The sequence below is a fragment of the Tachypleus tridentatus genome, chromosome 6 (genome assembly GCF_004210375.1).
Source record: "Tachypleus tridentatus isolate NWPU-2018 chromosome 6, ASM421037v1, whole genome shotgun sequence".
NCBI lineage: Eukaryota > Metazoa > Arthropoda > Merostomata > Xiphosura > Limulidae > Tachypleus > Tachypleus tridentatus.
The window spans coordinates 76822207-76835171 of record NC_134830.1 but is presented as its reverse complement, the minus strand read 5'-3'; the positions used below and the strand labels follow the sequence as shown (position 1 = coordinate 76835171).

The following is a 12965-nucleotide window of genomic DNA, read 5'->3' as shown; positions in this document are numbered from 1 at the left end:
TTTAACAAATTATTGCTTTACACAATATACAGAATTTGTATTTTAGATAAAAATTAAACAACTGTGGCAGAAATAAGAGAATTGTTCTATACTCAACACATACATATTGCTCAAATGCTATTTCCAAAATAGTACACTGTAGATACCTACAGTTGTCTTTGACTTTCAAAATGCATAAAATATTTTTTTGCATTAATTTTTTTCAAGTATTATTTTAGAAAAAAAATAACATTAAAAAAATATAACTAACTTAAACATAGGGGGAAACTCAAGGTTCACTGCATCATTTACATTTTAAAGTGTACAGGACCTTTCTTTCTCAGATGTTATATCCTGGTATTCAGAAAAATCACCCATGTTTTTTGCCATCCCATCAACATTCCAGCTGGGATTTTGTTTAAAACTAGTCTACTATGTTACAGGAAATTTTGACAACTATGATATTTTTTTTAAAAAAACATTATGTGGGAACTTAATCTCAACAATATCTAGAGTTTGAGAAGAAAGTAAAACTTATATTGAATAATTGTAAATGTAGATAGAATATTGGTTTATATAAAAGATTTTAAAAACTTTGAACATTAATTGTTTTTGATTCACTTAAGTTTTCAACTTTGATTTGTAAACACATTTACAGTGAATAAATAGTACCAGTTGCAATGTTCCATGGGATATTTAGTTTGATTTTTACAGTACTAAAGCTAATTTTGACTTAACTTTTTATATGTAGTTTATCAGCCACAATGTGTTATGGTATATTACAAATAAAAACTTTTACATAATGAGAAATGAAAACCTTCTTAGTTGTTCCAGCTGACTAGTTTCGGTAATACAGTTACCCTCATCATTGTAAGTTAAAAATACAGGCTCTGTTTTTCATTGTACCAAAAAAATGTTTTTTTGTTTTTACTCATTATTACACACACTTTTATATTGTATTTCATCTTAAACATTCATAAATAATCTGTAAGTGTACTTGGATGTCGTTGCAGCACATAGAATGACAAAACAATTCAGGAAATTACCTTTTATGAGACTTGTTTACAAGATTCATGGTGGTTATAAAATATATTGTTCAACATAAAATGTAGAACATTGAGAAATTTACACTTCACATACCTTTTTTTTTTTTTTTCTAAGATTGGAAATGAAGTATAAAGAAATGTACACGTACATAATTTCTGAATGTTTCATGAGAACAGGACAATTAGTGGAATTTGCTAATCAATTAATTTTGGAGCTCTGTGGTAGATTAATTTCAACTAATCAATTTTTTTATGTGAGTTGATTAAAAAAAACAACTTAAAATGCTACAAATTGGATTTTTATACTCTTGTTGGACAGAACATAAATAGTCAATTTTATAGCTTTGTGCTTAACAACCAACAAACATAATGGTAACATTTCTATTACTTGGATAGTTTTACTAATTGAAAAAGAGTGATAACTGAATATCTCAATTTTAGTTGGTTGACTAATTTTGTGAGTTGTAGCACTAATCAGTTAACCCCATATGTATAAGTGCGTGGGAAAGTGTGCATACTATGATCTTTTCCTGGAACTAGAGTTCCAGTTAATGTGGTATGTTACCAACCATTCATATTATCCTACACTGATGAGTTAGCAACAATTTGATATAGGAGAGCAAACACCAGACACAGTATACAAGGATAATGAAAAAACTTGTAGGTATGCATTTTGGAAATTCTAGAGGTTATGCAAATATGATATACAAACTGTATGAGAGACAACAGTGTTTTTGTTCCTCACATGAACATCATTTTAGACTGACTCACCTGAATCAGAATGACAGTAGCAATTTACAGACATGTCATTTGCACAAATACTCTTGGAATGCATCTGATTCTGTGTGTACAACAGACTTGTACATTTTACTATAATTTTGCTCTCATTTTGTGTATATAGATATACACAAAAAATGTAAAATAACGGTAAAATTTCGTTTAGTGATACTAGGAATTATTAAAAGCAGTAATTTTGATTTGTTGATTATTTTTGTGACAGTAAGTAATTTAATTGTAATTTCAGTAATTTATTATTCCACATGACACTGATAAGTGTAACAAGTTAATCACATTAATTTCCATGCTTTATTTGTCATTGAAGCAAACTTGAATATACAAATATTTAGAATGAATACTCTGTGAGTACACATTTGGTGTCTGTTATTTTTAATTGAAACCAGACACACTAAATATCCATGTATGTTACTTAACACTCCTACGAAAAGTGGGGCCTAATAGGCCCCAGAGCAACTTGAAAGGTTATTAATATTAGGCTAATAATTTTGTATTTAAATGAAATTGCCATTTAAATCCATTAATGAATGGATTAACGAGATTCCCACTGTCCCTATCTACTATCTAGCAAAACCACAGCCAGGGGAACGGGCTTGGAGAAATTAGGACTAGAAACGTCTTTTCGTAGGAGTGTTAAAAATAAGAGTAGCACTGACAGTATTAGTGTTTCATATACTATGCACAATGAAATCATCGAAAGTGTATAATAATTATCTTTTTTTTTTAAATAATTTTGTCTTTGTGATAAAATATAAAATGTGTAGGATAATTTAAAGTATGTCTGAAACTGATAAAATAGATTTAATTAAGAAAAGATGAAACTATATTGAAATCATAGGATAATAGTTTGTTACTTGGTAAAATGACAAGTAACATTTGTTATAGTACATAACAGCCTTTTGACTTGCAGAGAAATACTAAAGCTTCCAGATGGAGGAATGGTTTCTCTTGATTGGTTGGATAATAGCCCTCACCATGGAGAAACAATAAATAAACCAATAGCACTTTTTCTACCCGGACTAACTGGTCATAGTCAAACTGAATATGTGAAAAGTTTAGTTCCAGTAGCACATCGACTGGGGTGTAGGTAAGGCGTGAGAAAGAAGTACAAAAAGTTCACCTCCTTTAACATATAGAAGTGAATTTTAACAATATAGAACATCTTAATATCAATCAACATAACTGAGCCTTTGGAATCATGAATAGGGTGTGACTTTCAACTTCTTTCTGTAATACATGTATGTATGAAAGATTAAAATATATCTACATACACATGTAAATGTAATTTACGTAACATAGATTCATAATTTCACCATATTCAAGATTGATCTTTTTCATCAGGAATAGAAATCATTGGATAGATAACTGTTGATTAAATTTATCAAATGTAAGTTTCAGTTTTTGATGGAAATTCAAGGAGTTGATTGATTTTTGTTGAAGTTATTGGAGTGATATGACTGGAAATGTTGATAGATAATGAGCATTATTGAAAACTTATTTATATGCAAACAATCCAAGCCCAGAATACATACCCAAAGGCAAAATTAATGAATAACTATAGAACTTGTCTGACAAATCAGTGCATTGTATAAGTAGGCTACTGGGGTTTCATTGAAAGTTTTTTGGTGTTATAATTTTATTAAAAATAGAATCTTAAAATTTCATTTTGCTCAAGGGTGTCTGCAGAAATATGTCAATGGGGCTCCCACAGTAAGATTTGGTGGGTTTAGTATTTGTAAGGATAGTTTAAGCAATACTACAGACTTGGATATGTATATATAGTCTATAATAGTAAACTTGTTTGTTCTCAGGCCAATTGGGTAATTTCATCCATGAACAAACGTTTTTGTGTCAGTGCTTATGACATTGATACTTCTCTGTGTATGATGCCTTGTAACAGAAGGCTGACTTTTACTATGTTGTCTCATGAGATGTCTGTGAGACTGCATTAATTTCTTTGACAACCTGCTACCAATATTACCAGGAGGTGAAAACAGGTTGATCTCATTGCTTTTTCAGGGCTTTGAGGATGTCGGAAAGTGCCTCCCCCGTCTTGCAGATGCCCATGTTTATGCATATAATATACACTAAATAGAATATAAAAAAGTACCAATAATTCAGTTATTTTGAATAATGAAATATTTATGTTTGGTTAACTTTCAGGTGTGTGGTGTTTAACAATCGTGGAATAGGAGGGGTGGATTTATTGGTTAGTAGACTTTACACTTATGGTATTGTATGTTCTTTTCCTGTTATTTGTTACTTAAGTAATTTCATATTACTTGATAATAATCATTATGTTATTTATTACTAAATCTTATTAATTTTGTAATCTCTAAGTTAAAAATTTTGTTCTGTTGTATACAATGAGTTCAGTGTAATGACCCTGCTGAAATAGAAATTTCATAACAAAGGGAAAATTAAAGTAATAGATTATTAGACAATTATTTTTGAATCAAAATGATGAGAAATGGCCCTAAGTGTATATTAAACCAAGGAGTATAAATTAATTTTAAATCAGCCATAATTTCTTTTATGAGATAGAATAACATTAAGCAAACATTTTGCTATGTTTTTCACACTGATTTTACAATTAAAGCTAAGTTGGCAATGAATAAATGCTGAAGCAGTAAAGTAATAGCAAATTTATCTTCTTTACCAATTAAACTAAAAAGTAAAATTGGGTATGGAAAATAGAGGAATTTGAAGTAAATATCTTCAGAAAAGTTGATGTAATTTTTCACTCCTAGTCAACACAACTGTAGTAAGATATAGTTTCAGGCTACAATGTAAAAAAGAAGGGGGGCAACTTTAAGCTCAAACGTTTAAGTTTAAAACTAACAAAAAGTATTCATAGATAATATGGTTTTGATTATTTTGTTTTTAAATACAAGTAGCTTAAAGTTCCTAGATTGTGTCTAATGCATGTCTAAATAAATTATAAAGTCTGAAGGCATGCTAAGTAGTTGTTTATAAGTTAAGTTTTTGATATGGATAGTTATACCTTTTACAAAGATTTCTAATTTATTATAAGTACTTTAACTTTATCATGCATCATTGGGTAATTTGATACACATTTTGTATGATTTGTTTCACTGTATTATGAAAAGAAAACTACTAATTGAAATAGTTTGATAGGTCAACAGAATTTTCTATGTGTTATGTAGCTTTTGCAAATAAAATATTTCATATATATTTGTATGAAGTTGCAGCTTTGAAAATATTCATTATGGTATGTTGTTTTTTTCTAAATCTTTTTAATTACTGATTTTGTCTTTCTTCATTCTTGTAAAAATTTTCTTATGAATTTTTATGTAATGTCGAATTTTATCTTTTACTTCAAAAAACACCATACACAATTTCACTGTGTTTACTATGATTGATGTATAATGGAAATAGGAAACAAATTTATTGTTAGATAAAAAAGCTATATACTACTGGCTGCCAAATATGAAAAAGAAACCAAAGAAGAAAAAGATGGGAGTGAACATGTCACATGAATGGTTAATGAGCATATAGAAGAATAAGATTTTTCAACTTCATGTGGGGAATAAAATTTCTACACTACTGGCTTCCTCACTGACAAAACAAATATAATTAGAGTTTTCAAATGTAAAATGTTACTCCATTGTAAAATAGTCATAGAAGTAGTCATTTAAAGTTTATTAAAGGAAAGATATAATGATGAAAGTTGAGAATATATTCAAACATCAAGCTTTCAATAGACAAAGAGAGGGAACCAGTAATGTAGGGATTTTATTCTCCAGGTAAAGTCAATACAGCATAGTCTAATATGTGATCATTAGCTGATTAAGTGATATGTCCATTTCCATCCCTGTGTTGTTCAATTCCTTTTGTCAAGCTCGGTAACCAGCTCTAAACAGCTTTTTAATTTAACAGTTTTTTTTTCCTAATACTAGTCTTTTTACTTTTGTTTTACAAGGTGGCATATGTGGGTCACTATATAATAGGGTGCATTCTAAAACTTTATAAATTTTGCACAGAATAATCATGAAGATTGTTTTACTCTATCAGATGATGATAAAATTATAGTTACTGCAACAACTAAGTATGTGCTAAGCCTTTTGAAGAAAGATAATGATGAACAAAAAGTAGAAATTTTGATTTTGGCTGTTTTCTGGTTTTCATCTTTGAGAAACTCTGGATAGCTGAAAAGCAGCGTGTATACTGGAAATAAAGTGATTGTGCCAAGTAGTTCATGTACAGCTTCTGATGGCCTGTAGTGAAGAAAATCCAGTTGACTTTTGTATTGCTTTAATATATGCACCTGAACAATCCTTATGTAGAGAGTGCTAGCACACATACACTGATACTTTATCATACCAATATCTTATATAAGCAAGCTAACTTTTTAGAATTTTTAATTGGTAAGTTTAATTTCAAGTATATTATGTTTTAAACCTGTTTTATTTCATATATGTATATGTATATATATTCGTTTTATTTTACATATCTTGTTGTAGTTTTCATTATTCATTGAAGTAATTGTTAGTTGATGTGGCCTAATTTAAACAAGGCCTAGCACAGCACATCCTTTTTGGTAAAATGAAATGTGATACAGTTGAATACCAATTGATTCAACTATGACTTCCCCATTTTGTTCCACAAAAAAAAAGGCAGTATTTTCTTATTATACTGCAAATTATAATTAAAATAAAATACAAAATAATGAAGCAAGCATTGAAAAAATAGGACTGGATTTGTGGTGAAAGTTGTTCATAAATGTCTTTTTTTCCAGCAATAAGGTTTTATTACATTTGGTAATCTCTAAACAGATCTGTTGTACTAGAAGCTATATTGGCTTATAATGTTGAAAAGAACAGTAAATGAGCTTTCACTACAGGTTTTGAAAACTGCCCTGTGCCATTTTGAAGCTGAGATAAAAACAGTTGCAATAGGAAATTCACAAAAAATTAACAATTTTGTTTAAAGCTTGCTAAAATCAACCCAAAATCAGAATTTGGTACTTTTGTTTCATCTTGATGTGTACAATTAAATAAGTAAAAGTTTTGTTTTTTTTTATTGAATACAAATTTAATCTTTGGTGGGTTTAATAATTTACAATAGCTGTAGTACTTTCAAGATTATGTAGTTGCCATAATTAGAATTTACTAGAATTTAAACCTTCAGGACTAAAGGACTTAAACAATTTAGTTAAACTACTTTTGTCAAAACTATTAACTGAACAGAAACTTGGCTACTGTAAGTTATCTTGCCCAGTATTATTATGGTATTTTCAGATCAAACTGATTTTCTGTAGAAAAGAATATATGTATATATATATATTGGGTGAGTAATGGACAGTTAACAAAATATTTAATATGAATTAATTTTGAACTCTCTGTTTAAGAAAGAAAGTGCATATACACTATGGAACACACAAGAAAAACAAAACTGTTTTTAAACTCAAACAGTCAAAGGTAAATAAATGCATAAGATGAAGGTCACCACTTTTACTTGATAGTTCTCTCAAATCTGTCATAAGAACTTATTCGGTGACATTTGGTTAGTTACTGGGTAGCCTGTAGGAGACTATTACTCTGTACAGAAAGACGTAAAGTGTTACTTTCCAAACTGTGGGCTACAGTTTTATATACAGAATTATATAATCCAATATTTTCAGAATACATATACCACTTATATCACTGTTGATCAAGAAAGGGTTGTTTATAATCTCTTATTACCTAACCTACCATTGGAGGACACTGCTGTCTATGTTCAAACACTCTGTAAGCAAACAAGATTTTATCTTAAGGGAATGACAAAGAACAATAACAGTGTAATGACTTTCTCAACCATGTAATATGTGAAAACTGCACATACGTAGAATAACTGACAAATTTGAAAAACATACGTTGAAATATAAAAATAAACAAATACATTGTTAGCTGCATATTGCACTAATGCAATGTGTTGATGACACAGTACAAAAGTTTCAACACAGAAATGAAAGTAGAAAACAAATGCTGGAAAAAAAGTTTATGTATGTAGCTTTGATTACAATATAAGATTATACTGGGAATATTTTTCTCCACTAGATATGTTTATGAAGACTTTTATACCTGAAAAGTTATGTTAAAATTTGTGAATATATACAACAGTTCATTAAGCAAGCACATCATGTAAGTGAAGCTTGCAAAATGATATTGATAGGTAAATCATGAATTTTTAGAAGGTACTTCTAATTGTTACTAAAATTCATGATATTGAAAATGAATACAGATAGGGACTAACAACTTACTTTCCAGATTGCATATTGTTTACTGGAAAGGCTATTGTTTTTTCACTGCAGACTCCAAGAACTTACTGTGCTGCAAATACTGAAGATCTTAGAGAAGTTTTGAAAGTGATACAATTCAGATATCCAAACTCTCTGATTTTTGCCACTGGTGTTTCATTGGGTGGAATAATTCTGGGTCACTACCTTGAAGAAACAGGTTCCAATTCTGTTATCAGCGCTGCTATGTTGATATCTGTTGCCTGGGATTGTCATGCTGGTTCTCAAAGTCTTGAAATACCAGGACTAAACTTGATGTTAAACCATCGGTTAACAAACAGCCTTTGTAGAATGATAAGAGAGTGAGTATTTTCTGATAGTTTATTAATCAGTATTTTATGTGGGCTTATTTAATACACATTTATCACCACTCAAGAAATTATTTTTAAAACAGTTGTTTGCAGAGCTAGTAATTTATTTATGTGTATTTATTAATATGTATAAAACAGTGTTGTTTGAAAGTGTATATTTACAGTTTCTGAGTTCAGTGATGTAATGCCCTATGGAAAGATTGTCTGAAACAAAGCTAGCATGTTTAACTTTGTTAGTTTGTTTTATTCTTCCACTTTATCTATTAAACATTAAAATGCACTTCCATTAACTTTACATGTAAAAACAAAAATATTTTACATCCAAAATTAAAGTTCACTTTTTGGTAATCTATAATTAGGCATCTCTACAGCATTATATTTATTGCTGTAGTTTCAGATCAAACTACAATAGGTATGAATGTTCTCAGAACAATGCAGATTATTATGTATAACAAATAATGTTATTTTGTTGTGAAAGGTCTTTGATATTTGTTTTCCTGATTCAAATTTTCTTTCTCATCTGTTATCATATTCTCTTACAGTCATTTTTAATCTTTGTCATCTTCTTTTGAAAATTTACTTTCTCAAGGTACTCACTCTTTTTATCAAGCCCTCTGCTTTCATAGTCCACTATTTATCAGTGCTGCTTAATTCACTGATTGTCCTAGTTACTTTTCTATCAGACCAGTCAGGCTTTTTTTTTCATGTTGCTTATTGAAGGTGGATCATCACTTCATTCCTTCATAGGTATATGGCATTTGTCCATAATATAAAATAGTAATTGCTTGTAATATTTTTATGACTTCACAGTTTAAGAAGACATTGATTTTTATATTTGTTGATTGCTGAAATATGAATTTGTTGTTATCCATTCTCATGCATCTTGTTTTGCATATCTCTAAGATATTAGCACTTTAAATCTGTGTTTTATTTACTTTTCACCACATTAAAATTTATTTGCTTTCCTCACTTGTTTAACAGATGTATGTGTCATGGGATGACATTTTGTAAACCATTTCATGTGGAATTCTTGAAATGCAAAACCCGGCAGGGGCTAGAGCTATCACAATAATAACTAGATATAGTAATTTTGGTAAATAAAACTAGGAAAGTCATAGTTTTATAGTAGTGTTTAGTTGTATAAATTTTACTACAATGTTAAAATAGCCTTAGTATGTGTAATGGTACTTTAGGCTTAGGTATATTTCAACTTGCTAGTAAATTGTAAAACAGGATAAATACATTGTTTTATTAAATTTATTTATTGTCTCATGTTTTAAAGATTAACTTGTTCACTTGAACTTAGATCCATTAGTATAAGTTTAAACAATAGTTATAGGTAGGTTATAATATATATTTGGCTAAATACATTGTAATAACATTACATATGCATCAAAGACTAGTATTGTCACTTCTAATAAAGGTTTTTTTTCAAAGGTCTGTATAATTAAACATAAACTTTATTACTTCAGTGTGAAGATAAAATAGTGATAAAAATGATATAATTGGTTCTTAAATGTTAAGCTTAACAATAAATATTGAGTTTTAGGCTGTATGTATAAATACAATAGTTAAGACTAGTGTGGGAGTTTGGTGTCATAGTTTGTTAGGTGTAATGGGTGCAATGAGTGGGTTTTATTTGGGAACTTCAGACTGACATGTAGTTTTGAGGAAGCTATTAATTAAGATATACAATTTTAATGAAAATTTGTAGGAGAAGTTTGAGACTACCTTAATTAAAATAGAGGCAGAAGGTAAAGAGAAGTGTAAACTGTCAGAAATGGCTTAGAATTTGAGAAGGAGCTTTCTTTACATACAAGGGATAGATCAGTTAAAAATAATTTTCAAGAAGTTAGAGTACTGTTAGAGTAAATAGTAGTGAATTTAGTTATAATGAGCTTACTCTGTTAAGCAACAAGTTTCAAACCATGGGTTCTGCAGATCAGAAGGAAAACAAAAGGATCAAAGAAGTTATAGCTCCAGCTGATTCCTTGACAAAGTATGGAAATAGAATAGTTTGTGGGGTAAATAGGAAAATAAGAAATCAAATTATGCTACAAGGATATAACTGACAGAACAAGAGATATTATAAAGGGGGGCTTCAGAGATGCAGTTTTTGAGGTGCATGTAGGAGCTAATGATGTAGGGAAAAGTAGATCAGAGGAGCTAATTAACAAGTACAATGTGTTGATGAAGATATTAAAATAAAAAGGCTAAAACTTAATTTTTCCGAGAATACTGTCCAGAATTAACTGTGGGAATGAAGTTATAAGTAGGTTACTAGGGTTAAATGTTCAGTTTATAAGCATGAACAGATTAACTGGTTGGTCATGTGGAGTTTGTTCATTGGAAGAAAGGTGATTTTTTGAATGGATGGTTTACATTTTAAATAGTGTAGGAGCTGGCTTGTTTGTTAAGGTAAGTGAAGTTTTAAAATAGGACTAAACAGTGGTGAGGGCCAGAAAAAACTAAATACAAAAAGAATAAGAGGCAGAGAAAAGCTTAGTATAACAAATGAGCATAGAAGCAGTTATAAGGATAGGCTTAACTGTTGTTTTTGTAATACTACAAGTATAAGAGATAAAACATTATTTTATAGAGTATTGGTAGGAATGGAGTCTTTGGATATAGTGGAAATAACTGAAATATGGTTAAATGTAAATGATTTTAATGATAGAAGTTTCTTTGAAATACGGGGTTACAGGGAAAAAGTATTAAAAATGGGGGAGTTTAGCTTAATATATAAAATATGAGTGACATCTTGTTTAAATTGAGGATATCAAAGATAATACCAGAGATTGAATTCATTTGAGTTTCTTTCAATGGATGTGAACAAAAAAAGCATTTTAGTGGAAATTTGTTACAGACCACCAAATGAAAATGATAATTATTGAGAAACTATACAATGAGATTAAGATTTCAGCTGTTAATTAAGTAATAATTATGGGTGATTTTAATTTTAGGCATATAGATTGGGAAATCTGAGTCAAACTGTGAGGGAGAAAAGTTTTTGGAAACTTTTCATGGTAGTTTTCTTCACCAATTAGTCAATGAATGTACAAGAAAAAAATGCTATTTTAGATTTATTTTTGACTTCAAATATAGAAATGACCGAAATGGTGGAAATTGGGGAACATCTGGGTGTGAGTGATCATTCTTCTATTAGGTCAAATGTTTTGTTGCATATGGAAATAAAGAATAATGATCTGGTTACAAATGTGAAAAACAAATTTTGAATAGAGATAACAAGAATTATCTGTTGTGAATTGGGCAGCTGAATTATTTCAAGACACTGATCATATGTGTAAAATTTTGAAATATTGAAGGTAAAAAATGTTCTTTATAGAAGGAAAAGGGTGGCTGCAATAAAACCCAGGTTGCCTCACAAAAAGTTTGAGTTTTTTTTAGTTTTTTCTAATGAAAATTTAAGCAGTATTCCACATATTAAAAGTGGATAAATGAAAATGAGATCAAACAAGGTAATTGCATTAATTCTGAGCTAGTTAAGAAAAAAATTTGGAAGCTTAAAATATAAGTTTCCTGAACCAGTTAATATTTTCCCAAAGGTTTTGAATGAAGTTGAAGATTGGATATGTGAGTCACTTACGACATTTTTTGTAAGTTCTTGAACAGTGGGCAGGTAAAAAGGGATGGAAAGTTAGTTAATGTAACTCGTGTTTTCAAGAGAGGTAATAAAAAATTATCATAACAATTACAGACCTAATAGTCTTATGTTAGTTGTGGAATAAGTTTTGGAACATCTGTTAAAAGATGCTTTGGAATGCCATTTAACAATATTCAGAATTTTATTTGATAGTCATCATGGTTTCACTATGGGCAAATCTTGCTTTACAAACCTTTTGACTTTCTTTGAAAAGGTTATTGCTTATGTACATGAGGGTAAGGGTGTAGATTTGATGTATCTGGATTTTCAGAAAGCATTTGACAAAGTGTTACATAAACAGCTTGTAAAGAAATTGTAGGTGTGGGGGATAAATTAGCAAATTGGACAGAAGAGTGGCTGGATGGAAAAAAGCAGAGTTGTTATAAATGGTGTTCAGTCAAATTTGGTTAATATTACAAGTGGTGTACCTCAGGGCTCACTCACAGGACCTTTGCTCTTTTTTGATTTACATCATAGATGAAGGAATGATCAATAACTTAAAAATACAGATTATTTTAAGGTCTTGGTTGTTGCTAGCTGTGAAAAGGATGCTACTGATCTACAAAAAGGTTTAGATCATTTAGTGAGTTGGGCAAATAAATGGCAGATGAATTTAATTATAATAAATGCAAGATAATGCATGTGGGTTATAATTTGAATTAGAAGTATGATTTGGATGGGAATAACCTTAATAGTGTTATGAAGGAAAGGGATCTTAGTGTAATAATTGATCAATCTCTGAAACTATTCAAGCAGTGTCCTGTTGCTAATGGTAGAGCAAACTGGATTTTAAGTTGAATACAAATCTGAAGAGGATATAATTTTGTTATAGAAGCCGCTAGTTAGGCTACATTTGGAATATTGTGTTCAGT

At 29.7% G+C, this 12965-nt stretch overlaps 1 protein-coding gene across 3 annotated transcripts in view; it reads left to right on the top strand.

Moving 5' to 3' along the window:
* The window catches only part of Hydr1 (abhydrolase domain containing Hydr1), a 40791-nt gene that overhangs the window by 8268 nt on the left and 19558 nt on the right, over positions 1 to 12965 (top strand). For all 3 annotated transcript variants that reach the window (XR_013029199.1, XM_076505616.1, XM_076505615.1), the window contains exons 3-5: positions 2731 to 2907; positions 3984 to 4029; positions 8134 to 8420. Coding sequence is in view for 2 of the 3 variants with exons in the window: in XM_076505616.1 (XP_076361731.1) it covers positions 2731 to 2907; positions 3984 to 4029; positions 8134 to 8420 (510 nt within the window). In the remaining variant the exon portion in view is untranslated. The remainder of the gene's footprint in view (positions 1 to 2730; positions 2908 to 3983; positions 4030 to 8133; positions 8421 to 12965) is intronic.